We start from the raw sequence: 27,425 nt of genomic DNA, 5'->3' as shown, positions 1-27,425 counted from the left end.
AGTAGAACTTGAAGTTGGGGAGCCCCCAGCTTTATTCTTCCTTCTCAGAATTGCTTTGGATATTTGAGGTCTTTTGTGGTTCCATATGAATTTTAGAACTATTTGCTCTAGTTCATTGAGGAATGCTGTTGGTATTTTGATAGGAATTGCATTGAATCTGTAGATTGCTTTAGGCAGGATGGCCATTTTGACTATATTAATTCTTCCTATCCACGAGCATGGGATGTGTTCCATTTATTGGTATCTTCTCTAATTTCTCTTAAGAGTGTCATGTAGTTTTCAGACCATTGGTCTTTCACTTCCTTGGTTAGGTTTATTCCTAAGTATTTTACTCTTTTTGATGTGATTGTGAATGGAATTATTTTCCTCAATTCGCTTTCTGCTAGTTCATCGTTAGTGTATACGAATGCAACAGATTCCTGTGTATTAATTTTGTACCCTGCAACTTTGTTGAATTCAGATATTAGATCTAGTAGTTTTGGAGTGGATAGTTTAGGGTTTTTTATGTATAATATTATGTCATCTGAAAACTGGGAGTGTTTGACTTCTTCCTTGCCAATCTGGAGGCCCTTATTTCTTTGTGTTGTCTAATTGCTGTGGCGAGGATCTCCAGAACTATGTTGAATAAAAGTGGAGAGAGTGGGCATCCTTATCTTGTCCCCAATCTTAAAGGAAAGGCTTTCAGCTCCTTGATGTTAAGTATGATGTTGACTGTGGATTTCTCATAGATGGCCTTTATTATATTGAGGTACTTGACATCTATACCATTTTGTTTAAAGTTTTTATCATGAATGGATATTGAATTTTGTCAAATGCTTTTTCAGCATCTATGGAGATGAACATGTGGCTTTTGTCCTTTTTGTTGATGTTGATAATTTGGTTAGATTTTCTAATATTACAGAAACCTTGCATCCCTGTAATATATGGTACTTGATTACGGTGGATGACCTTTTTGATATATTTTTGAATTAGGTTTGCTAATATTTTATTGAGTATTTTTGCAATGTTCATCAGGGGTATTGGTCTGTAATTTTCATTTTTTGTGGGGTCTTTGCCTGGTTTTGGAATTAGAGTGATGGTGGCCTTCTAGGATGAGTTTGGGAGTATTCCCTCCTCTTCTACTTTTTGGAAAACTTTAAGAAGGATGGGTATTAGGTCTTCACTAAATGTGTGATAAAATTCAGCAGTGAAACCATCTTGTATGGGGTTTTGCTCTTAGGTACTTTTTTTTATTACCAATAAAATTTCCTTGCTGGTAATTGGTCTGTTCAGATTTTCTCCTCATCCTGGGTCAGCCTTGGAAGGTTGTATTTTTCTAGAAAGTTGTCCATTTCTTATAGGTTATCCAGTTTGTTAGCATATAATTTTTCATAGTATTCTCATAATTCCTTGTATTTCTGTGATGTCCGTAGTGATTTTTCCTCTGTCATTTCTGATTCTGTTTATGTGTGTAGACTCTCTTTTTTTCTTGATAAGTCTGGCTAGGGGTTTATCTATTTTGTTTATTTTCTTGAAGAATCAGCTCTTGCTTTCATTGATTATTTCTATTTTATTCTTCTCAACTTTATTTATTTCTGCTCTAATCTATATTACATTCCTCCTCTTACTAACTTTGGGCCTCATTTGTTCTTCTTTTTCTATTTTTCTTAATTGTGAGTTATACTGTTCATATGGGATTGTACTTCTTTCCTGAGGTAGGCCTGTATGGCAATATACTTTCCTCCTAGCATGGCCTTTGCTGCATCCCACAGATTTTTGCATTGTTGAATTACTGTTGTCATTTGTCCCCATATATTGTTTGATCTGTTTTTATTTGTTTATTGATCCACTTGTTATTTAGCAGCATGTTGTGAAGCCTCCATGTGTTTGTGGGATTTTTCATTTTCTTTGCATAATTTATTTCTAGTTTCATACCTTTGTGGTCTGAGAAACTGGTTGGTACAATTTCAATCTTTTTGAATTTACCAAGGTTCTTTTTGTGGTCTAGTATATGATCTACTCTTGAAAATTTTCTATGTTCACTTGAGAAGAATGTGTATTCTCCTGCTTCTGGGTGTTGAGTTCTGTAGATGTCTGTTAGGTCCGTCTGTTCTAATGTGTTGTTCAGTGTCTTGTCTCCTTACTTATTTTCTGTCTGGTTGATCTATCCTTTGGAGTGAGTGGAGTGTTGAAGTCTCCTAGTTTGAATGCATTGCATTCTACTTGCCCTTTTAATTATTTGTATTTGTTTCACATATGTAGGTTCTCCTGTGTTGGGTGCATAGATATTTACAATGGTTATATCTTCTTGTTAGATTGACCCTTTAATCATTATGTAATGTCCTTCTTTGTCTCTTGTGACTTTCTTTGTTTTAAAGTCTCTTTTGTCTGATACAAATTCTGCAACACCTGCTTTTTTCTCCCTATTAGTTGCATGAAATATCTTTTTCCATCCCTTCACTTTTATTCTGTGTATGTTTTTGGTTTTGAGATGAATGTCTTGTAGGCAGCATATAGATGGGTCTTGTTTTTATATCCATTCAGTGACTCTGTCTTTCGATTGGTGCATTGAGGCCATTTACATTTAGGGTGATTTTCAATACGTATGTACTTTTTTGCCATTGCAGGTTTTACATCTGTGGTTACCAAAGGTTCAAGGTTAACTTCCTTACTATGTAAGAGAGTAACTTAACTCAGTATGCTATTACAAACATAATCTAAAGGTTTTTTTATATTCTTTATATATTAGGTATCATTTTCTGTACTCTTGATTGACTTCGGGGGTAGTTGATTTAATTTTGCATTTGCTTAGTAATTAACTGTACTACTTTCTTTACTGTGGTTTTATTACCTCTGGTGACTGCTATTAAACATTAGGAACACTTCCATCTATAGCAGTCCCACCAAAATACACTCTAGGGATGGTTTTTGGGAGGTAAATTCTCTCAGCTTTTCTTATCTGGAAATTGTCTAATCCCTCCTTCAAATTTAAATGATAATGTTACCAGATAAAGTAATCTTGGTTCCAGGCCCTTCTGCTTCATTGCATTTAATATATCATGCTACTCCCTTTTGGCCTGTAAGGTTTCAGCTGAGAAGTCTGATGATAGCCTGATGGGCTTTCCTTTGTATGTGATCTTATTTCTCCATCTGACTGCTTTCAATACTCTGTCCTTATCCTTGATCTTTGCCATTTTAATTATTATATGTGTTGGTGTTGTCTTCCTTGGCTCCCTTGTGTTGGGAGATCTGTGCACCTCCATGGCCTGAGAGACTATCTACTTCCCCAGACTGGGGATATTTTCAGCAATTACCTCCTCTATGACACTTTCTGTGCCTTTTCTCTCTCTTCTTCTGGTATCCCTATAATATGAATATTGTTCCATTTGGATTGGTCACACAGTTCTTTCAATATTCTTTCATTCTTAGAGATCTTTTTTCCTCTCTGTGCCTCGGTTTCTTTGTATTCCTCTTTAATTTCTATTTCATTTATCGTCCCCTCTACCATATCTATTCTGCTTTTAAAACCTTCTTTTATATGTTTAATTTCAGAAACTGTGTTCCGCAATGATTGGATCTCTGACCAGCATTCCTGAGTTCTTGAATATTTTTCTGTACCTCCATGAGCTTGTTTATACTTATTTTGAAATCTCTTTCAGGAAGATTCATGAGGCTGGTTTCATTTGACTCTTTCTCTGGTGTTATGTACAATTCTGCTTTGAAGCGGGTTCCTTTGATCTTTCTTATTTGTGTGTGGTGCCCTGTAGTGCCCAGAAGCTCTACTCTCTGGAGCTCCTCAGCACCTGGAGCAATGTCAGGGGTCACAGGGGAGCAGTGCTGGTTCCTCAGTGGGGGGAAGAGCTGTTTCCTGCTTCCTGGCTGCTATGCCTGTCTCCACTGCTAGAACCAGTGAGCTGAGCTCACAGCTATAAGCCTCTATGCTTTACATTTGTAGCTGCTGTAGGTAGGGCTTCCCTGTGGCTGGCCTAATGCCTGGGCAGGGTTTGCTGTTTTGCAAGTCATGTGTGGGCTGACCGGGAGGAAGGCGTAGCAGGCTGTATATCATGGAGGGGGTGCCTGGAGCTACACAGCCTGCCAGGGAGCTGGAGCACCTGAAAAACATGTAAGTTCCCAACCTGCTGGGCAGGGTACACCCATACAATTTTGTCTACCTGTCCTTTCTCCTGAGCAATAAGCTCTGCGTGATCCTTGCCCAACAGCCCTCTTGCTGTTAGGAAGACTTCCTACCTTTTTCTTGTCCCAGAGCAGCCTGATATGGATCCCTATTTTCCAGAAGCAGGTGGAAGCTCAGTCTCTCCAGGTATTCTGCTGGTCTTAGCCCTCCAACCTCCCTAGTCATGAGAGTACCATGCAATGTAGGTTTGTGCTCCAAGAGCAGATCTCTAGAGGTAGGTGTTCAGTAGTCCCAGGCCTCCACTCCATTTCTCTTCCTCCTGCTGGTGAGGTGGCGTGGGGAAAGGGCTTGGGTCCCACAGGGCCATGGCTTTGGTATGTTACCCTGTTCTGTTACGTCTATTCTTTTCTCTAGGTATATGCAGACTGGCATAGCCCTCTTTCCTGTTGCTCTTTCAGGATTAGTTGTATTATATTTTCATATTATATGCGGTTTTAGGAGGAAGCCTCTGTCTCACCTCTCATGCTGCCATCTTTAATCCTCTTCCCCTAATTTATTATTAACTACTGTAAATAAATGCATACACAAATTTACACATACTCATATAAGAATTTTACAGTCTTAAAGAGTGGGTGTATTTACATTCTATGTCTTGTATCTGCTCCTAAGTTCTCTTTCAATGGAAGTTTATCTTTATAATTTGAACTTGTTTAGAAAGAGTGGCACAGTTCTTAAGTCTATTCATTAATAGGTATCCCCCCTTCCAAAATCAACAAATTTGGGGTTTTCAGGATGGAGATACTCTGATTTTTTTCTTTCACTCAGGAAGGCCTAAAGACATCACATGGAAAGGGTTTAATAAATGCTGATTTCAAAAACCTTGTCCTGGAGACAATATTTTCATTTGTTATAGTCCCATTTAATTTTAACCAGAAATCTTCAAATTTAGCACATTCTGTGTTTGGAGGAAGGTTATGCGTAGGAGTTTGGAAAGCATCTTCAGGAAAGCATACACTCGCTCTCCCAAAAGTTTTCAAACAGAGAGAAGCAAGGCATAGCCTTCTGACTCTTCTGTGGGGCTCTTTTCTAATGAACATTGTGAGGTGCTTGTGCAGCTCCCTGTCAGGCCACACTCATGACATGATCTTTCCCAAGCACTAGCTGAAGGGCAGATATGACATGAAAGCTTAGCACTAAGACCAGGAATGACTGTGAAATGTGAAGATGCATAAAAAACAGGTATAAAGATGTCAGAGGTAAGATTAGGACTTGGCAGCAGTAATCTTTCCAAATATGGAGAAGATATGAGAGTCAGCAGTAACCAAAGATGACTCCTCACTGGCCATGGTACACACTCTTCCTGTGGCATTCATAGTAGAACATGCATTATTACTATATTGCCACATTTCTTCAACCCACAGTTTCAAAGTATTTTTTGTAATATGCTTTATTTTTGTAGATTATTAAAGTAAGAGCCCTTGTAGAAAATTTGGAAATAGAGAATTACAAAAGAGAAAACAAAAAATACCCTGGTAATTCCATCACTTCTCACATTTTGGTGTGATTGTGCACCTTTTCAGTTTTTGTTCTGCAAGTGTGTGCTCACACATGTGGATATGTGTGTATCATTATTTTTAAAAACTGAGATATGATTAATATAAAATGTGCATCTCTAGTGTTGGATTTGATGAATTAAAAAAATTTTTTTATTAAGGTATTATTGATATACACTTATAAAAGTTTCACATGAAGAAACAATGTGGTTACTACATTTACCCATACTATCAAGTCCCCACCCATACTCTAATGCAGTCACTGTCCATCAGTGCAGCAAGATGCCACAGATTCACTCTGAGCCTTCTCTGTACTATACTGTTCTCCCCGTGATCCCCCACACCATAATACCCCTCAATCCACTTTCTTCTTCCTCCCCACCTGCACTCCCACAACCCTTCCCTTTGGTAACCACTAGTTCAGTGTTGAGTCTGCTGCTATTTTATTCCTTCAGTTTTGCTTCATTGTTATACTCCACAAATGAATGAAATCATTTGGCACTTGTCTTTCTCCACCTGGCTTATTTCACTGAGCATAATGTCCTCCAGCTCCATCCATGTTGTTGCAAATGGTAGGATTTCTTTCTTTTCTATGGCTTAATAGTATTCCATGTGTATATGTACATCTTTATCCATTCATCTACTGATGGACACAGGTTGCTTCCATATCTTGGCTACTGTAAATAGTGCTGCAATAAACATTGGGATGCATATGTCTTTTTGAATCTGAGAAGTTGTATTCTTTGGGTAAATTCCAAGGAGTGGAATTCCCGGATCAAATGGTATTTCTATTTTTAGTTTTTTGAGGAACCTTCATATTGCTTTCTACAATGGCTGAACTAGCTTACATTCCCACCAGCAGTGTAGGAGGGTTTCCATTTCTCCGCATCCTTGCCAGCATGTGTTGTTTTTAGTCTTTTCGATGCTGGCCATCCTTACTGGTGTGAGGTGATATCTCATTGTGGTTTTAATTTGCATTTCCCTGATGATTACTGATGTGGAGCATCTTTTCGTGTGTCTGTTGGCCATGTGAATTTCTTCTTTGGAGAACTGTCTCTTCATATCCTCTGCCCACTTGTTAATCAGGTTATTTGCTTTTTGGGTGTTGAGGCCTGTAAGTTCTTTACATATTTTGGATGTTAACCCCTTGTCAGATATGTCATTTACAAATATATTCTCCCATACTTAGGATGCCTTCTTGTTCTGTTCATGATGTGCTTTGCTGTACAGTAACTTTTTAGTTTGATGTAGTCCCATGAGTTCATTTTTGCTTTTGTTTCCCTTGCTTGAGGAGATATGTTCAGGAAGAAGTTGCTCATGCTTATATTCAGGAGATTTTTGCCTACATTGTCTTCTAAGAGTTTTATGGTTTCATGACTTACACTGAAGTCTTTGATCCATTTCGAGTTTACTTTTGTGTATGGGGTTAAACATAAATCCAGTTTCATTCTCTTGCATGTAGGTATCCAGTTTCGCCAACACCAGCTGTTGAAGAGGCTGTCATTTCCTCATTGTATATTCATGGCTCCTTTATCACATATTAATTGACCATATATGGTTGGGTTTATATCAGGGCTCTCTAGTCTGTTCCATTGGTCTATGAGTCTGTTCTTTTGCCAGTACCAAATTGTCTTGAATGCTGTGGCTTTGTAGTAGAGCTTGAAGTCGGGGAGCATAAACCCCCCAGCTTTATTCTTCCTTCTCAGAATGGGTTTGATGAATCCTAATAATAGTCCATTTAGCTGTGACTCAAAAAAGATGTACATTTGCCTCCCCTGAAAAGTTCCCTCAAGTTCCTTTCCAGTCAATTCCATACCATCAACACTATCTGATTTCTAATATCACAGTTTAGCTTGCTTTACAGTTGGATTTCATATATGTAGAATCATATAGTATGTCTTCTTTTTGTGTCTGGTTTGTTTTTACTTAACATAATGACTCTGAGATTCATCCATGTTGTTACATTGTCAGTAGTTTGATTTGCTCCTTTTTACTGTTGAGTAGTATTACTCTATAAGGATATACTTCAATTTGTTTATCCAGTCTCCTGTTGGTGGACTTTAGGTCATGTCCAGTTCAGGCTATTATAACAAAATAAGGTTGTTGTAAATGCTCTTGTACAAGTCTGTACAGATATGTTTTCATTTCTCTTGGGTAAATACCTAGGAGTGGAACAGCTGCATTTTAAGGTAGTGATGAACTCTGTTAAGACACTGCCAAATCCTTTTCCGAAATGGCTTTATTATTTTATACTCCCACAGCAGTGTGTGAGAATTTGATTTGCTCTGTATCTTCACTGATATTCAGTATTGTTAATCTTTCTGATTATAGCCATCTGATTGGGGGCAAAGTGATACTTCATTCACAGTCTAATTTCTTTCTCTAATGATGCTGAACACATTACCACAGACTTATTGGACACCTGTATATCCTTTTTGAAATGTCCATGTAACTTTCTAAAATCACTTGCTGTACTGTGAATATTTCCTCTTTTAATGATTCTTTAAAGAGTGATATTTAGGTAACTGCATAGTATTCCTTATATGGCTACACTGTAATCTAATCCTTACTGATGATGGACATTAAGGTCGTTTTGAATTTTTTTCAGCAGGGTAAACCCTTCTGTGCATAAATCTTTGTGTACATTACCCCTAGAATAAATTCCAGGAAATAAAATTAATGGTTTCATATTATTTTATAATCATCTGGTTGCAAGTCTGTTCCTCCCAACTAGACTGAGGATCAGTGAGGATGACTGACCTTATTCATCTTTGTATATTGGGGTACAGTAAGTCCTCAACAATTGTTTGTTGAATTAGTTTAAAAATAAATTGATATATATATATATATCCCTAATATAGAAATTTGAACTGTAATAACATATTACTATAATAAAGAAATTGAGCCTAGTATTATTATGTTAAAGGCTTTTAAATTCTATCATGTAAGTTAATTACTGAATATAAATAGTTACTAAATTAGTAATTATTAGCGATGACACATTAAAGTTTGGAGAGTATGTAATAATAATATGTAATAATAAATAACAACATACAGTAATAAACAAATATACCTGGAGGAGAGGTAAAAATGTAGCCCTGCAGAAACAGAAAGCAGAAGCACCGAGGTAAACCCCGAAGTCCCTGAGGCTGTGACTAGTTTTGCGCATACTTACCTTGGCCAGGGACAAAAGTTCTAGAAAACTGGGGTATGATGGAAAGTGGTGGTCCAGATGGACGGACAGATTTCAAGGTGGACAGCTGAGCTGGTGTTGGCGACTGAGCTGGTGAAATAATTGGACTACTGAGTTGAGGGCTGTGCTGCAATTACACCAAGAAAATGGATCAGCATTTTAGTCAGGCTCTGAAAAATTTCCTTTTGGACAAAAATTTTATTCTTTCTGATTATAAAGATGTACTTGTTACATTATTACAATATGTACTTGTTCTTAAAAAATTAAAACCTTATAGGAATCTATAATTTCCAACTCCCAAAGATAGCAGTGATAGATGGTTTCCGTGCATATGCATTTATCCACCTATATTTTATGAAAATGGAAATAGATCTTCCTATTTTTGAATTTTGTTTTGTACCTTGACAATAACAGTATTTTGCATGAAGGAATATATATATCTACATCACTCCTTTTGTCACGTTAACTGTTTAACATTTCATTTTTAAATAATTCATCACTAAAGAAGAGTTGCAAAAGTAGTACAAAAAAATTCTGATTTCCCAAATGTTAATATTTTATTGTATTTTCTCTGTATATATGTAATTATTTTCTTCTTACCTATTTGAGAATGAGTTGCTCAAAATATTCGTCTATCCCCAAATAACTAGTGTCTATTTCCTAAAAATGACTTTTTCATATATCACTGTAGAATTATCAAAATCAGGCAATTAACAGAATTATATAATCCACAGAATTTATTCAAAATTTGCTAACTGTCCCACTAATGTATGTCATGGCAAAAAGAAAAAGAAAAGAAAAGCTTCTCCTTCTAGTTTAGAATCCAGTCTACTCAAGTGTTGCATTTAGTTGTCATGACTCTAATCTTCTTTAATCTGGAATAGAGCCACAGTCTGTCTTTTCTTTCATGATTTTGACATTTTTGAATATCAGCTTCTCAAGGTCATTTTGAAGATCAGTTTCTCTGAAGAATGTCCCTCAATATGGATTTGCCTGTTGTCCGTTTGTCATCAGAGTAGTGGTCTTATTTTGATTTTTTGGCTAAGGTGGTACTTGCCAATTTCCTCCATTGTTAGTAACTATTTTTTCCTTTCTAGTTGTAAGTGTCTTTGTGAGGAGATCATATTATCAACGGAGAGAATTTTACTTCAACCAATTTGGATGCTTTTATTATTGTCTTGTCTTATTGCTCTGAGCTAGCCTCCAATTCAGTGTTGGTGGAGAAATACTTTGAATGATATTAACCTTTTAAACTAAAATCTTTGCAACTTAATATGTGGCTCAACATATGGTCTATCCAAGAAAATGTTCCATGTGCATCTGAGAAGAATGCATATGCTGTGCTATCAGGCAGTGTTCTCTATATGATTGTTAGATCTAGTTGGTTTATTATGTTTGTCTTTTTATTTACTTATCTTCTGTCTTGTTCTATCCATCAAGAGTGGGATATTGAAGTTTTCAACTATTATTGTAGAACTTTATTTTTATCTTCAGTTGTGACAGGGTTTGCTTTGTGTATTTTTATGGTCTGTCATTAGGTACACGTTTATAACTATTACATCTTCTTAATTTACAAAAACTTTAAAAATTACATAATGTCCCTTGTATCTTGTAAACTTTTTGATCAAAAGTCTATTTCTTCTTTCTCTTTTTTTATTTTGGTATCATTAATATACAGTTACATGAGAAAATTACGGTTATGAGACTTCCCCTATTACACCCCACAACATACCATCAGAGTATAGAATCACTACTTGTCTTCTCTGTGCTGTACTGCCTTCACCGTGTCACCCCCTACATTATTGTGCTCCCCTTCTCCCCCTTATCTCTCCCTAACCAACCACCCATCCTCCCTAGTCCCATTCCCTTTGGTAACTGTTAGTCCATTCTTGGGTTCTGTGAGTCTAATGCTGTTTTGTTCCTTCAGTTTTTTCCTTGTTATACTCCACAGATGAGTGAAATCATTTGATACTTATCTTTTTCTGAATGGCTTATTTCACTAAGCATAATACCCACTACCTCTGTCAATTTGTTTTCTTCTTATGGCTGAGTCATATTCCATTGTGAATATGTACCACATCTGTTTTATTCATTCATCTACGGATGGACACTTAGGTTGTTTCCATTTCTTGGCTACTGTAAATAGTGCTGTGATAAACATAGGGGTGCACGTCTTTTTAAAACTGGGCTCCTGCATTCTTACGGTAAATTCCTAGGAGTGGAATTCTTGGGTCAAATGGTATTTCTATTGCAAGTATTGTTTCTTTAAAATTTTTTATTAAGGTATGATTGATATACACTCTTATGAGGGATTCACATGAAAAAACAATGTAGTTACTACATTTACCCATATTATCAAGTCACACCCATACCCAATGCAGTCATGGACAATCCGTGTAGGAAAATGCAACAGATCCACTATGTGCCTTATCTGTGCTACACTGTTCTCCCCGTGATCCCCCATACCATATGTACTAAATGTAATACCCTTCAATCCCCTTCTCCCTCCCTCCCCACACACCCTTCCACACCCCTCGCCCTTGGTAACCACTAGTTCATTCTTGGAGTCTCTGAGTCTGCTGCCATTTTGTTCCTTCAGTTTAGCTTCATTGTTATACTCCACAAATGAGGGAAATCATTTGGCATTTGTCTTTCTCCTCCTGGCTTATTTCACTGAACATAATGTCCTCCAGCTCCATCCATGTTGTTGCAAATGGTAGGATTTGTTTCTTTCTATGGCCGAATAGTATTCCATTGTGTATATGTACCATGTCTTCTTTATCCATTCATCTACTGATGGACACTTAGGTTGCTTCCATATCTTGGCTATTGTAAAAAGTGCTGCGATTAACATAGGGTTGCATATGTGTTTTTGAATCTGACAAGTTGTATTGTTTGGATAAATTCTAAGGAGTGGAATTCCAGGGTCAAATGGGATTTCTATTTTTACTTTTTTGAGGAACCTCCATACTGCTTTCCACAATGGTTGAACTAGTTTACATTCCCACCAGCAGTGTAGGAGGGTTCCCCTTTCTCCACATCCACGCCAAGATTTGTTGTTTGTCTTTTGGATGTTGGCCATCCTAACTGGTGTGAGGTGATATCTCATTGTGGTTTTAATTTGCATTTCTCTGATAATTAGCAATGTGGAGCATCTTCTCATATGCCTGTTGGCCATCTGAATTGCTTCTTTTGAGAAGTGTCCAGCTCCTCTGCCCAATTTTTAATTGGCTCATTTGCTTTTTGTTTGTTAAGGTGCATGAGATTTTTATATAATTTGGATGTCAACCACTTATCGGATGTCATTTATGAATATATTCTCTCATACTGCAGGATGTCTTTTTGTTATCCTGATGGTGTCCATTGCTGTACAGTTTTTAAGTTTAACATAGTCCTACTTGTTCATTTTTGCTTTTGATTCCCTTGCCTGGGGAGATATGTTCATGAAGAAGTTGCTTATGTTTCTGTCCAAGAGATCATTGCCTATGTTTTTTTCTAAGAGTTTTATGGTTTCATGACTTACATAAAGGTCTTTGATCCATTTCGAGTTTACTTTTGTGTATAGGGTTAGACAACAAAACACTTTCATTCTCTTACATGAAGCTGTCCAGTTTTCTAACACCAGCTGTTGAAGAGGCTGTCATTCCCCCATTGTATATCCATGGCTCCTTTATTGTATATTAATTGACCATATATGCTTGGGTTCATACCTGGGCTTTCTAGTCTGTTCCATTGGTCTACGGGTGTGTTCTTGTGCCAGTACCAAGTTGTCTTGATTACCCTGGCTTTGCAGCAGAGCTTTAAGTCAGGGAGTGCAATCCCCCTGACTTTATTCCTCCTTCTTAGGATTGCTTTGGCTATTCGGGGTATTTTGTGGTTCCATATGAATTTTAGAACTATTTGCTCTAGTCCATTGAAGAATGCTGTTGGTATTTTGATACGGGTTGCACTGAATCTTCAGATTGCTTTAGGCAGGATGGCCATTTTGATTATATTAATTCCTCCTATCTATGAGCATGGGATGTGTTTCCATTTATTGGTATCTTCTTTAATTTCATTGTTATCCTGATTTCTCTTCCTGCTAGTTCATAGTGTATAGAGTGCAACAGATTTCTGAGTATTAATTTTATAGCCCATAACTTTGATGAATTCAGATATTAGATCTAGTAGTTTTGGAGTGGATTCTTTAGGTTTTTTTTAATGTATAATATCATGTCATCTGCAAATAGTGACAGTTTAAGTTCTTTACCAACCTGGATTCCCTTTATTTCTTTGTGTTGTATGACTGCCGTGGCTAGGACCTACAGAACTATGTTGAATTAAAGTGGAGAGAGTGGGCATCCTTGTCTTGTTCCCAATATTAAAGGAAAAGCTTTCAGCTTCTCGCTGTTAAGTATGATGTTGGCTGTGGGTTTGTCATATATGGCCTTTATTAAGTTGAGGTACTTCCGCTCTATACCGATTTTGTTGAGAGCTTTTATCATGAATGGATGTTGAATTTTGTCAAATGTTTTTTCAGAATCTATTGAGAAGATCATGTAGTTTTTTTCCTTTTTGTTGATCTGGTGTATGATGTTGATTAATTTTTGAATATTGTATCATTCTTGAATTTCTGGGATGAATCCCATTTGATCATGATGGATGATCTTTTTGATGTATTTTTGAATTCGGTTTGCTAATATTTTGTTGAGTATTTTTGCATCAATGTTTATCAAGGACATTGTTCTGTAATTTTCTTTTTTTGTGGTGTGTTTGCCTGGTTTCAGTATTAGAGTGATGTTGGCCTTGTGGAATGAGTTTGGGAGTATTCCCTCTTCTTCTACTTTTTGGAAAACTTTAAGCAGGATGGGTATTATAGGTCTTCACTAAATGTTTGATAAAATCCAGCAGTGAGACCATCTGCTCCAGGGGTTTGGTTTCATAGGTAGTTTTCTGATTACCAATACAATTTCATTTCTGGTAATTGGTCTGTTCAGATTTTCTGTTTCTTTCTGGGTCAGCCTTGGAAGGTTTTATTTTTCTAGAAAGTTGTCCATTTCTTCTAGGTTATCCAGTTTGTTAGCATATAATTTTCATAGCATTCTCTCATAATTTTTTTATTTCTGTGGTGTCTGTAGTGATTTTTCCTTTCTCATTTCTGATTCCGCTTATGTGTGTAGACTCTCTTTTTTTCTTGATAAGTCTGGCTAGGGCTTTATCTATTTTGTTTATTTTCTCAAAGAACCAGCTCCAATTTCATTGATTCTTTCTATTGTTTTATTCTTCTCCATTTTATTTATTTATGCTCTAATCTTTATTATGTCCCTCCCTCTACTGACATTGGGTCTCATATGTTATTCCTTTTCTAATTTCATTAATTGGGAGTTTAGACTGTTTATTTGGGATTGTTCTTTTTTCCTGAAGTAGGCCTATATGGCAATACACTTACTTCCCTTAGCATGGCCTTCACTGTGTCCCACAGATTTCGCGGTGTTGCATTATTGTTGTCATTTGTCTCCATATATTGCTTGATCTCTGTTTTTATTTGTTCAATGATCCATTGATTATTTAGGAGCATGTTATTAAGACTCCATGTGTTTGTGGGCTTTTTCATTTTCTTTGTGTAATTTCTTTCTAGTTTCATACCTTTGTGATGTGAGAAACTGGTTGGCACAATTTCAATCTTTCTGAATTTACTGAGGCTCTTTATGTAGCCTAGTATATGATCTACTCTTGAAAATGTTGTCCTTCATGTGCCCTTGAGAAGAATGTGTATCCTGTTCCTTTTGGATGAAGTATTCTGTAGATGTTCATTATGTTCATCTGTTCTATTACATTGTTCAGTGCCTCTGTCTCTTTATGTACTTTATGTACTGTCTGGCTTATCTATACTTTGGAGTGAGCGGAGTGTTGAAGTCTCCTAAAATGAATGCATTGCATTCTATTTCCCCCTTTAATTCTGTTAATATTTGTTTCACATATGTAGGTGATCCTGTGTTGTGTGCATAGATATTTATAATAGTTATATCCTCTTGTCTGATCCCTTTATCATTATGTAATGTCCTTCTTTGTCTCTTGTGACTTTGTTTGTTTTGAAGTATTCTTTGTCTCACACAAGTACTGGAACTCCTGTTTTCTTCTCCCTATTAGTTGCATGATATATCTTTTTCATTTCTTTACTTCAGGTCTGTGTATATCTTTGGGTTTGAGTGAGTCTCTTGTAGGCAGCATATTGACAGGTTCTGTTTTTTATACATTCAGTGATTCTATGTCTTCTGATTGGTGTATTCAGGCCTTTTACATTTAGCGTGATTATTGACAAGTATGTACTCATTGCCATTGCAGGCTTTAGATTTGTGGTTACCAAAGGTTCAAGGGTAATCCCTTACTATCTAACAATCTAATTTAACTCACTTTGTATGCTATTACAAACACCACCTAAAGGTTCTTTTTTTCCCGTTATCTTTCTCCTCCATTCTTCGTATGTTATGTATCATATTCTGCACTCTTTGTCTATTCCTTGATTGACTTTGGGGGTATTTGATTTGATTTTGCATGTGTTTAGTAATTAATTCTTCTTTGCGGTGGTTTTATTTCCCCTGGTGATATCTATTTTGCCTTAGGAACACTTTCATCTATAGCAGTCCCTCCAAAATGCACTGTAGAGGTCGTTTGTGGGAGGTAAATTCTCACAGCTTTTGCTTATCTGAAAATTGTTTAATTCCTCCTTCAAATTTAAGTGATAACCTTGCTGGGTAGAGTATTCTTGGTTCAAGGCCCTTCTGCTTCATTGCATTAAATACATCATGCCACTCCATTCTGGCCTGTAAGGTTTCTGTTGAGAAATCTGATGGCAGCCTGATGGGTTTTCCTTTGTATGTGATATTTTTTCTCTCTCAACTACTTTTAAACGTCTGTCTTTGTCCTTGATCTTTGCCATTTTAATTATTATATGTCTTGATGTTGTCTTCCTTGGGTCCCTTGTGTTGGGAGATCTGTGTACCTCCCATGGCTTGAGAGACTATCTCCTCCAGATTGGGGAAGTTTTCAGCAATTACTTCCTAAAAGACACTTTCTATCTCTTTTTCTCTGCTTCTTCTGGTACCCCTATAATGTAAATATTGTTCCATTTGGATTGGTCACACATTTTTCTCTCAATATTCTTTCATTCTTAGAGATCCTTTTTTCTCTCTGTGCCTCAGCTTCTTTGTATTCCTCCTCTCTAATTTCTATTTCACTTACTATCTCTTCTACTACACCTAATCTGCTTTTAAATCCCTGCATTGTATGTTTCATTTCAGATATGGAATTTCTTAATGATTGAATTTCCATCTTAAATTCTACCCTGATGGAAATAAATGACAACAAGAACACAAAGCCCCAACTTCTATGAGACACAGCAAAAGCAGTCTTCAGAGGAAAGTATATAGCAATCCAGGCATATTTAAAGAAGGAAGAACAAACCAAAATGAATAGTCTAATGTCACAATTATCAAAATTGGAAAAAGAAGAACAAATGAGGCCTAAAGTCAGCAGAAGGAGTGACATAATAAAGATCAGAGAAGAAATAAACAAAATTGAGAAGAATACAAGATTAGAAAAAAATCAGTGAAACCAAGAGCTGTTTCTTTGAGAAAATAAACAAAATAGATAAGCATCTAGCCAGACTTATTAAGAGAAAAAGAGAATCAACACACATCAACAGAATCAGAAATGAGAAAGGAAACATTACGACGGACCCAACAGAAATACAAAGAATTATTAGAGAACACTATGAAAACCTATATGCTAACAAGCTGGAAAACTTAGAAGAAATGGACAACTTCCTAGAAAAATACAACCTTCCAAGACTGACAAAGGAAGAAACACAAAATCTAAACAAACCAATTACCAGCAAAGAAATTGAAGCGGTAATCAAAAAACTACCCAAGAAGAAAACCCCCAGGACAGATGGATTTACCTCAGAATTTTATCAGACATACAGGGAAGATATAATACCCATTCTCCTTAAAGTTTTCCAAAAAATAGAAGAGGAGGCAATACTCCCAAACTCATTCTGTGAAGCCAACATCACCCTAATACCAAAACCAGGCAAAGACCCCACCAAAAAAGAAAATTACAGACCAATATCCCTGATGAATGTAGATGCAAAAATACTCAACAAAATATTAGCAAATCAAATTCAAAAATACATCAAAATGATGATAAACCATGACCAAGTGGGATTCATCCTAGGGATGCAAGGATGGTACAACATCCAAAAATCCACCAACATCATCCACCACATCAACAAAAAGGACAAAAACCACATGATCATCTCCATAGATACTGAAAAAACATTCGACAAAATTCAACATCCATTCATGATAAAAACTCTCAACAAAATGGGTATAGAGGGCAGGTACCTCAACATAATAAAGGCCATATATGATAAACCCACAGCCAACATCATACTGAATAGTGAAAAGCAGAAAGCTTTTCCTCTGAGATTGGGACCAATACAGGGATACCCACTCTCCCCACTGTTATTCAACATAGTACTGGAGGTCCTAGCCATGGCAATTAGACAAAACAAAGAAATACAAGGAATCCAAATTGGTAAAGAAGAGGTCAAACTGTCACTATTTGCAAATGACATGATATTGTACATAAAAAATCCTAAAGACTCCACTCCAAAACTACTAGGACTGATCGGAACACAGCAAAGTTGCAGGATACAAAATTAATACACAGAAATCTGTGGCTTTCCTATACACTAACAATGAACTAATAGAAAGAGAAGTCAGGAAAACAATTCCATTCAAAATTGCATCAAAAAGAACAAAATACTTAGGAATAAACCTTTCCAAGGAAGTGAAAGACCTATACCCTGAAAACTATAAGACACTCTTTTAGGAGAACTTAAAGAGGACACTAACAAATGGAAACTCATCCATGCTTTTGGCTAGGAAGAATTAATATCATCAAAATGGCCATCCTGCCCAAAGTAATACACAGATTTGATGCAATCCCTATCAAACTACCAACAACATTCTTCAACGAACTAGAACAAATAGTTCAAAAATTCATACGGAAACACTAAAGACTCCAAATAGCCAAAGCAACACTGAGAAGGAAGAATAAATTGTAGGGGGGGGATCTCACTCCCCAAGTTCAAGCTCTACTACAAAGCCAGAGTAATCAAGACAATTTGGTACTGGCACAAGAACAGAGCCACAGACCAGTGGAACAGAATAGAGACCCCAGATATTAACCCAAACATATATGGTCAATTAATGTATTATAAAGGAGCCATGGACATACAATGGGGAAATGACCGTTTCTTCCACAGATGGTGCTGGCAAAACTGGACAGCTACATGTAAGAGAATGAAACTGGATCACTGTCTAACCCCTTACATAAAAGTAAATTCGAAATGGATCAAAGACCTGAATGTGTGTCATGAAACCATAAAACTCTTAGAAAAAAACAGAGGCAAAAATCTCTTGGACATAAACACAAGCGACTTCTTCCTGAACACATCTCCCCAGGCAAGGGAAACAAAAGCAAAAATGAAAAGTGGGACTGTATCAAGCTGAAAAGCTTCTGTACAGCAAAGGACACCATCAATAAAACAAAAACGTACCCTACAGTTTGGGAGAATATATTCGTAAGTGACAAATCCGATAAAGGGTAGACATCCAAAATATGTAAAGAGCTCATGCACCTCAACAAACAAAAAGCAAATAATCCAATTAAAAAATGGGCAGAGGAGCTGAATAGACAGTTCTCCAAAGAAGAAATTCAGAAGGCCAACAGACACATGAAAAGATGCTCCACATTGCTTGTCATCAGAGAAATGCAAATTAAAACTACAATGAGATACCACCTCACACCAGTAAGGATCGCCACCATCCAAAAGACAAACAACAAATGTTGGTGAGGTTGTGGAAAAAGGGGAACCCTTCTACACTGCTGGTGGGAATGCAAATTAGTTCAACCATTGTGGAAAGCAGTATGGAGGTTCCTCAAAAAGCTCAAAATAGAAATACCGTTTGACCCAGGAATTCCACTCCTTGGAATTTACTCTAAGAATGCAGTAGCCCAGTTTGAAAAAGACAGATGCACCCCTATGCTTATTGCAGCACTATTTATAATAGCCAAGAAATGGAAGCAACGTAAGTGTTCATCAATAGATGAATGGATAAAGAAGATGTGGTAGAGATATACAATGGAATATTATTCAGCCATAAGAAGAAAACAAATCCTACCATTTGCAACAACATGGACGGAGCTAGAGAGTATTATGTTCAGTGAAATAAGCCAGGCAGAGAAAGACACATATCAAGTGATTTCACTTACCTGTGGAATATAAGAACAAAGGAAAAACTGAAGGAACAAAACAGCAGCCGACTCATAGAACCCAAGAATGTACTAACAGTTACCAAAGTAAAAGGGACTGGGGAGGGTGGGTGGGAAGGTAGGGATAAGGTGGAAAATGGGGCATTACGATTAGCACACATAATGTAGGGGGAGACATGGGAAAGGCAGTATATACAGAGAAGACAAGCAATGATTCTATAGCATCTTACTATGCTGATGGACAGTGACTGCAATGGGGTATGTGGGGGGGACTTGATAATGGGGGGAGTCTAGTAACCATAATGTTCAAGTAATTGCACATTAATGATATCAAAATAAAAAAAAACTTTTTCTATTCTTTCACTTTAAATCTATTTGTGTCTTTGGATCTAAAGCAAGCATATAATTAGATTATGTGTCTTTAATCCATTCTGACAATCTGTCTTTTGATTGGAGAGTTTGATCCATTATATTTAAAGTAATTACTAATAGAGGACTTACTTTTGTCATTTTATTGGTTTTTTTATATGCCTTATGGATTTTTTGTTCCTCATTTCTTGCATTACTGTCTTTAGTTTTTTTTTTTTGTAGTAAAATGTTTAAATTCCTTTCTCATTTTATTTTGTTCACACTCCATAGTTTTTTCTTTGTGGTTGCCTTGGGGATTAATTACTCTTAATATCCTAATGTTATATAGCAGCTTAACTTCAATAACACAAAAACTTGCTCCTTTACAGCTCTTTCCCCACCACTTTTAGTTGCTGCAGTCATAAAATTACATCTTTAGACACTGTGTGACCCAAAACATAATCTAACGAATCTTTGAGTGCATTACTCTCTTAGCTTTGTGTTACTGTGTAGTGTCTTTTCATTTCAGTCTGCAGGACTCCTTTGAGATTTTCTTCCAGGGCAGGTCTCAGTTTTTGTCTATCTGGGAATTCTTAAGTTCTCTGTTACTTGGGAAGAACAGCTTTGCCAGATACAGGATTCTTGCTTGACAGGTTTTTTTTTGTTCTTTTAGCACTCTGAATATATTTGCCTGCTGCTTCTGGCCTCTGAAGTTTCTGAATAGAAATCGGCTGGTAATATTTCTGAGGATCCCTTTAATGTGATGAGCTATTTTTCTCTTGTTGCTTTTAATATTCTGTCTTTGTCTTTGGATCTCTGAGTTCACTTTACTTGAAGTTTGTCAAGCTACTTGACATTTGTATTCATGTCTTTTATCAAATTTGCGAAGTTTTCAGTCATTACTTATTCTAATATTCCCTCTCTCCACCTCCTTCTGGGACACCCACTACATATGTGTTAGTCCACTTGATGGTGTTCCACAGGTGTCTTAGGCTCTCTTCACTTTTCTTCATTCTTTTTCTGTCTGTTCTTCAGACTTGATTTCTACTATTTTATCTTCACATTCTCATTCTTTCTTCTGCCTGCTCAAATCTGCCAGTGAATCCCTCCAGTGAGTTTTTTCATTTCAGTTATTGTATTTTCAGCACCAGGATTGTTTGGTTTCTTCTAAGTTTTTCTATTAGTATTTCCATTTTATTCATATATTTTTTCTTGTCTTTCTCCATATATTCCTACAGTTCTTTGAGCATTTTAAGACACCTGTGTAAGTCTTTGTCTAGGTCTGCCATAAGGTCTTTTTTCAGGGACTGTTTGTTGATTTATTTACTTTTTACTTGAATGGGACATACTTGTTTCTTTGTATGTCTTACGATTTTTTGTTGTTGAAAACTGGACATTTGAGCCTACTAATGTGGTAAGTGTGGAAATCAGAGTATCCAGTTGTTCTAGGGTTCGTTTGTTTGTTTTTGTTGTTTACTAATTGCTGTGGGCTGTCTCTGTGTTGAGGATCAGCCTGAGGTATAACCTTAAGGTCCTCTCAGGACTTTGCTAAGCCTGTGCCTTTCCCTGGGCATGTGCAGTCACTTTCTATTTTTTCCCATGTATTCAGTTGCTTTTGACCATCCTACACCTTAATGTATGGCTCCCAAAAGGGGTGCAAAGAGAAAAATGAAAGGAGAAAAAACAGGGCACTAGTACTTTAAATCCCCTGAAAACTGGAGAGAGAGAGGGTGGCAACAATGTGAGGACATGCAACACCAATGGCTACCACCACTTTGTCTACAACTCTGGGATCAGAAGCAGAAATCCATCAGGAGAACACAAATCCTCTGTATTTGGGGCACAGTGTCCTTTTTGCCCACCTGGGCTCCTGCAGGCTATTCCAGGAACATGTACACAGCTGGCCGGCATGGGGCTGGGGGTAGTGATGGGCAGCTGCTATTGTGCTAAGAGCTGAAATGGACTGAAATTAACCACAACTTATTGCACAAGCTTTTCCCTGGCAAGTGCAAGCCTTCAATATATGGAAATTCTAGAGTTCCAAAATAGTTACATCAAACAGATTCTGCTAGTGTAATTATTTCTAGGTGGGGAGCTAGATTTTTGGTGCTTCCTACCCTGCCATCTTCCCAGAACCCTCTCTTCTCTGGTGGTGATTCTTGCCTGGTGGTTTCTTGAAGTGGTGATTTTCTAACTCCATCATTCCTTTTATATTTATTAGTTCACATTTTCTTGTGAAGACGAGCTTCACTTTTTCTTCTATTTACTCGTTCATATCAATATGAAGTAATGGACTCCCATTTTATCCTATGGGCAATCATTCAATTCTTAGTTTATGCCCAAAGCCTTTGAGCCTAATCCTGTATCCTCTGACACATCTCCATCATTCTTAAGTACTTTAATACTTTCTGGCACAGGAGCATCTTTTAATTTCCATGAATGAACCCTTGAAACAGTCATTTCACTAAGAAGCCCTAGGTGCTATTAGTGGAGAATGGTATTTAGAATCTACTATCTGGGTAGTAGGTGCAAAACCATACTTTTTAGTACATACACTTGAGAATGTTTCCTAAATTGCACAGTATTTTGTTTAATCAGTTACTTACTGATGAACATCAAGACTATTTCCAGTTTTTCAATGTTACAGCAGGGAAGAAATAAATATCCTGTACATTTATTTTTTGTATGCTTGTTCCATAATTTTTACTGGAAAAAGTCCTAGAAGTGAATTTGTGGATCAAAGGCTATGCACTTGCTACATTTTGAAAAATGTTGCTAAACTGCACTCCAAAATGACTTGTATTAATTTATGGTACTACCAAGTGTAGAAAAGAGTTTGTAACTGGATATGTCTGTCAAAACTGAAAATTATTATTTTTCCTAAATTTTCCCAATTACATAGACAAAAAACATTTTTATATGTTCATGTTAAATGTCCAATGGCCATTTATATTTTATGAGCTAGCCTGTAAATGACCCTTGTCCTTTATATTCTCCTGATTTTATCATGTGCATTGAGAATACTTTTTATCTTAAACATTTAAAAACCTCTTAATACTTTAAAGTATATAAAATTGTAGATATGAGTATAATGAACTTCCATGTACCCATCAAGCTTTGTGATCTCCCCTCTTTTGCTCCCTTAAGTATTTGAAGCAAATCTCAGATATCACAGCACTTCACTTGCAAATATTTTAGTATGTAAGCATTTCTACCTAACAGACAAGATTAAAAAAAAAACCCAGCAGTATCATACTAACAAATTAACATATTTAAATATTCTCTTGTTCAAAAATGCTATTTATTTGTTAAAGAAATAGGGCCAATTCGTTCAGTAAAATATTCTGTGGTATCATGTAAGTTGTTTATTTCCTTTCTGTATGTTGTGTAAATCAATAGCTAGACTTAGACACTTAAATTCCAGTTTATTTTTTCTTTTTAACAAAAGAGTACATTATATAGGTGATGCTGTGAACTTCTTTCTATACCACATATATAGAGGCAAATAATGTTTGGTTGATCAAACTTTTAGTGATGCTACAATTGATCAGTTGCTTCAAATACTGTCTGCCTTACCTATCCATCTTAAAGCTCTTCATAAAACTTTTCCTAATGTTCTTGGCATCTTCTGTTAACTGTTTGATTCATTATCTTACTAGGGTTTCAAGTGGTGATTTTAAAATCTACCATTGCTTATTATTATTAGTTACATTTTTTACATTTTACATTTATCTGTATTTCTTCTATGATGAAGAGCATTCCTTCATCAACTTTCTGGTTACATTAAAAAAGTTCATATGGGAAAGGTAGGATAGCAGTTCAACTCTTTTTCTTCATCAGACTTTAGATCTAGTGTGATCTGATTTTTTAAATTAAAAATATTTTGAATATGAAAAAGTTGGGAAAGAATACTTAAATGTTGACAGAAACTGTCAGGATATAGAGTGTTCAAAATTCTTTACTAAACCTGTTTGAGAAGATTTCAAATTTCTTGTCAAGCCATATAGATTAAATCTTATGTGACTAAAATGTTGAAAGTTTTCACATTATAATAAAATGAGAAACTTACCTGAACAATATTGTCTACATTGGTAAATTCCACACACTTTTGTCCTCTCTGGTGATCACAGTAGTATTTGTTTTGTTTCCACTGAGGGGGTGAGTGGGCACGAGACTGTGGATTGTTTGGTACACTGAGCTGCATCATCACCATTCCTCCACTCGGTGGTGGGGGTGGCACGGCTGGAAATCATAATTAAGGCCCTGCAGTTAGCAACTAGCTGGTATCTTTAAACATTAAGATAATGGCAATAACTTTACACTTCTGTACAAAATTTTACTATTATATATGCAAGTCTGACTTAAGCTCTAGTTTGTATGCTACAAGTTGTGCTTAAAAAGGCATTAAAATGGACTCTGTAGACCTAAACATCTCACTTATCCTAAAAATAATAGGTCTGTAATTTTTAGGAAAGTCCAATTACCAGCAACAGGACCTATGAGAGAATAGAAAAACTGAGATATGATCTATGAATTACTGAACTTCAAAAAAAATGAACTAATATAAAAACAGGCATTATTCTAAATAAACCAAATAAAACTCTGGGAAAAATTAATATCCTACAGACATTCTGACATATACTAAAAAGTCATTTTTTCAGTGTTTCAGTTTCATGCAGTGAAAAAAGTCTGGGATGTGGAAATCAGAAAGAATAATTTTAGTACCATGAAATATCCTGTAACTCTGGCAAAATTGTTTAAATTCTTTTATTGTATTTTCTCATCTAAAAAAGGAGGCTTAGGAAGACCTCCTTGGCTGACTTCAAAGAGTTGTGAAGGTCACATGTATGCACTCTGCTGACTTTTCTTCATCAGACTTTAGATCTGAGTAGAGGTAAGTGGGCTATTATATCTGTCTTCTTGTCTGATTTACTTCTCTTACCAGTTCTGCACTACTACTGGTATTAGGGCTGTACTTTGCCTGCCATTTACCACTTCAGTGTAAGGCAAGGTAGGATCCCGTGCCTGGCCTCCAAGGGCCGTAGTTTGCACTGCAGCAGCCATAATGGTAGTTTCTGATTCCCTAGAAATAGAACCAACCTGACTGGCTAGGCAGAACAAGGACTGACTGCTAGAAACACCTAGAAGTTCTCCTCAGCCCCAGCAGCCCATGCTGGATGCAGCAATTAACAGTGATTTATTTGATAAGAATTTATTCTCTGTTTATCAGATTACTTATGTTAACAAGTCATTATAATAACATGGCATTATATTTATAACAAAGGATGTTTAAGACACCATAAAAGCAGAGAAAAAGAAGCAACAATCTGTCTTAAGGACCAGGGAGCCTTTGTAGGAGAGGTGATTTTTGAGCTTTAAGGATGAGCACGATTTCAGCAGAATGTGGTGGACAGGCATTCCGGGCACAGGGAAGAACAGGTACAAAAGTATCTTTGGCATGAAAAAGTATAGTACACTCTAGAACCAAACCTCTGTTTGACTTGAGCATATAAGTATAAATAGGGGGCTTACTGGCTAGGGAATTTAGATGGAGAATCCATGTTAAATTTTTTATTCAGAGGAATGTCATGAAGAGACTTCTGTTTCAGGACAATAATTCTTGAATGTGTGTGTGTGTTGGAAAGGAGGAAAGTTGGGAATAAGGGAAACATGAAATGAGCAAAGCACTTGAGATTACTGCAAATGAGACATAAAAATAAGTGAACAAAAATCACAGCTGTGGAAAGGAAAGAAAGCAGCAGATTTGAAGAAATGGTTAGGCTACTGAGTCTGAAAGGGTAGAACAGAAGTGAGTTAATTATGACTTTGAAATTTGTGTTGGTCCCTAGATAGAATGTGAAGTAAGGATGTAAGAAGAGGGAGGGATATTAAACTTAAAGTGACTTTGACACACCTAGGTAGGGATGTTCAGTAGATAGATGGCTATATGGTCTTGTCAATGCAGAAGTAAGATTTGGGAGGTAGTGGCAAGAAGCAGTAGCTGAAACCTAGGAGGTGGCTGGATTACCTAGGAAGAGCTTGAGGAGGAATGAGAGAGTACCTAGGAAAGGATCCCAGAGAACAAACATCAATCTTTCTGAGACAGGGAAGAAAGCAGAGCCTGAGGAGGAGAAACGGATGGCAGTATGGTGGTAATAGTAGGAGAAAAGGAAGTGGGTCAGACCTGTTGACTCTGACTTGTGTGGCACCCTAAATATCCTGGGCATTTCAGCATGTAGCAAGATGAAACCCTTTTCTAGAAATGCCTAAAGAACTTAATTATTTCTCAAATGGACAAACCATTACCTCTGATTCAATTATCTATTCATACCTGCACACTGGTGGCTTTGAAGCTGCTGGGAATTGCATGGTGAAGTAGTTCGAGGAAACTGTACTTGTTCTGATCCTGGATGTTGCAAGTAACCTACTGATGAGCTATGGGGGAAGAAATATCAAACACACACAAAATCACAGCACAATGAGATGGAGATGACAGTAAAAATACTTTGAATGAATAGTTACAAAGTTATTTAAAACAAAGTTATTTTTCAATTGGTTAGCAGGAAAGGTAGAATCTCTTCTCTCTGTTGAGTCATAATTACCTTTTGGATAGAAATCACTTTATGTTTATGAAAATAACACTGATTTTTTAAAACCTGGAAAAACATTCCTAATTTCATCACTCTCTTTCATAACTTATTCTAAAATATGACCTTTGTATTGTTCAAATCATCATTTAAAAAAAGTAAAACAACTAAGTTTACATAATTAACAGGTAGTTTATTTGAATCTCACTAAGCTATATTTTAGAAGAATATTAAATTTGACCATGATGGGGCTCTCTTGTCCCCTCCTGGTGTGAGCCAGGAGCTCTATTCTCTCACTTTATTTCTAAATAAAAGCCTGTACCTTGCTCTCCTAAAAAAAAAAAAAAATTTGACCATGATGAGCCTCAAAAAAAATATTTTATCGCTGAAAAAAAATGTATTGCTGAAAAAAATGTACTATCTAAGAATAAAGGAAACAATAGAACATGATTCTAACATATTTAACATAAATACTGAAAAAAAAGGCTGTTAGTGTAAAACTATTGTATTTTTCAACAGTGGTCTTTGAGACTCAGACTAACAAGGGATTTGTCATAATACATCTTCAAATATTTGTTTAGCAAATTCAAGAGAATAGTTTAAAATCTTAGTGCAACACTTCTTTCTGATAATTCTCAAGTAATCAGAAACCGTAATTTATATATAAAACAATATTAGTTGCCATTCTTTTTTCATCATTTAAGTAATTTTCTTTACATACTATTATTTCCAAAACTAGCTTTAACAATTTTATGCACTCACATCTCATGTAACTGCATTAAAAATACTGTTAGATTCAACTACTTAATTACAGAGAATACAGGGGACAGGGTAACACCAGGGTAATACAATCAGTGAAATCCAGACTATGGGACCTTCTACAAGACAAACGCATAAAAACAAAAGCAGTATTTGTGGGGTAGCTGGAAATACAAATGCCAACTGGATATTTGATATAATTAAGAAATTTACTTAAAATTTTAAAGATATGAAATAGTATTATAGTTATGTGGGTTTATAAAAACCCTATTTGGGATACTGAAATACTCATGAATGTAACAGTATGATGTCTGGATTTATCTCTAAATAATATGGGAGGAGGATGAATAAAAGTTTAATGAAAACAGATTAGCTATTAGTTAATAATTACAGAAACTAAGTGACGGGTAAATGGGGGTTTAGTACACTTCTTACATTTATGTGTTATTTAAAATGTAAGAAAAAGTAAAAAAAAAAGATTCTCTAATTCAGCCTGACAATTCTCCAATTAATAATAAGAATTAATAAAGTTTTATTATTTTTCAGTGGCA

The 27,425-nt window shown here is 36.2% G+C and overlaps 1 protein-coding gene and 1 long non-coding RNA gene across 14 annotated transcripts in view; one reads left to right on the top strand and one right to left on the bottom strand.

The window, feature by feature from the left end:
- Positions 1–27,425, bottom strand: part of R3HDM1 (R3H domain containing 1) — a 160,630-nt gene that overhangs the window by 4,760 nt on the left and 128,445 nt on the right. For 10 of the 11 annotated variants that reach the window (XM_037020742.2, XM_073241375.1, XM_037020746.2 and 7 more), the window contains 3 exons: positions 25,860–25,963; positions 23,598–23,770; positions 8,843–8,987 (listed from right to left, as the gene is read on the bottom strand). In XM_037020742.2, the coding sequence (XP_036876637.2) occupies positions 8,843–8,987; positions 23,598–23,770; positions 25,860–25,963 (422 nt within the window). The remainder of the gene's footprint in view (positions 1–8,842; positions 8,988–23,597; positions 23,771–25,859; positions 25,964–27,425) is intronic. The other variant, XM_037020752.2, reaches the window with a different exon arrangement.
- LOC140850473 (uncharacterized) overlaps positions 1–27,425 on the top strand; it is a 112,391-nt gene that overhangs the window by 36,442 nt on the left and 48,524 nt on the right. The gene's annotated exons all lie outside the window — the stretch shown is intronic.

The sequence above is a fragment of the Manis javanica genome, chromosome 7, assembly GCF_040802235.1.
Source record: "Manis javanica isolate MJ-LG chromosome 7, MJ_LKY, whole genome shotgun sequence".
Classification (NCBI taxonomy): Eukaryota; Metazoa; Chordata; class Mammalia; order Pholidota; family Manidae; genus Manis; species Manis javanica.
The sequence above is the reverse complement of the archived record's forward strand: the minus strand, read 5'-3'. Positions and strand labels throughout refer to the sequence as shown.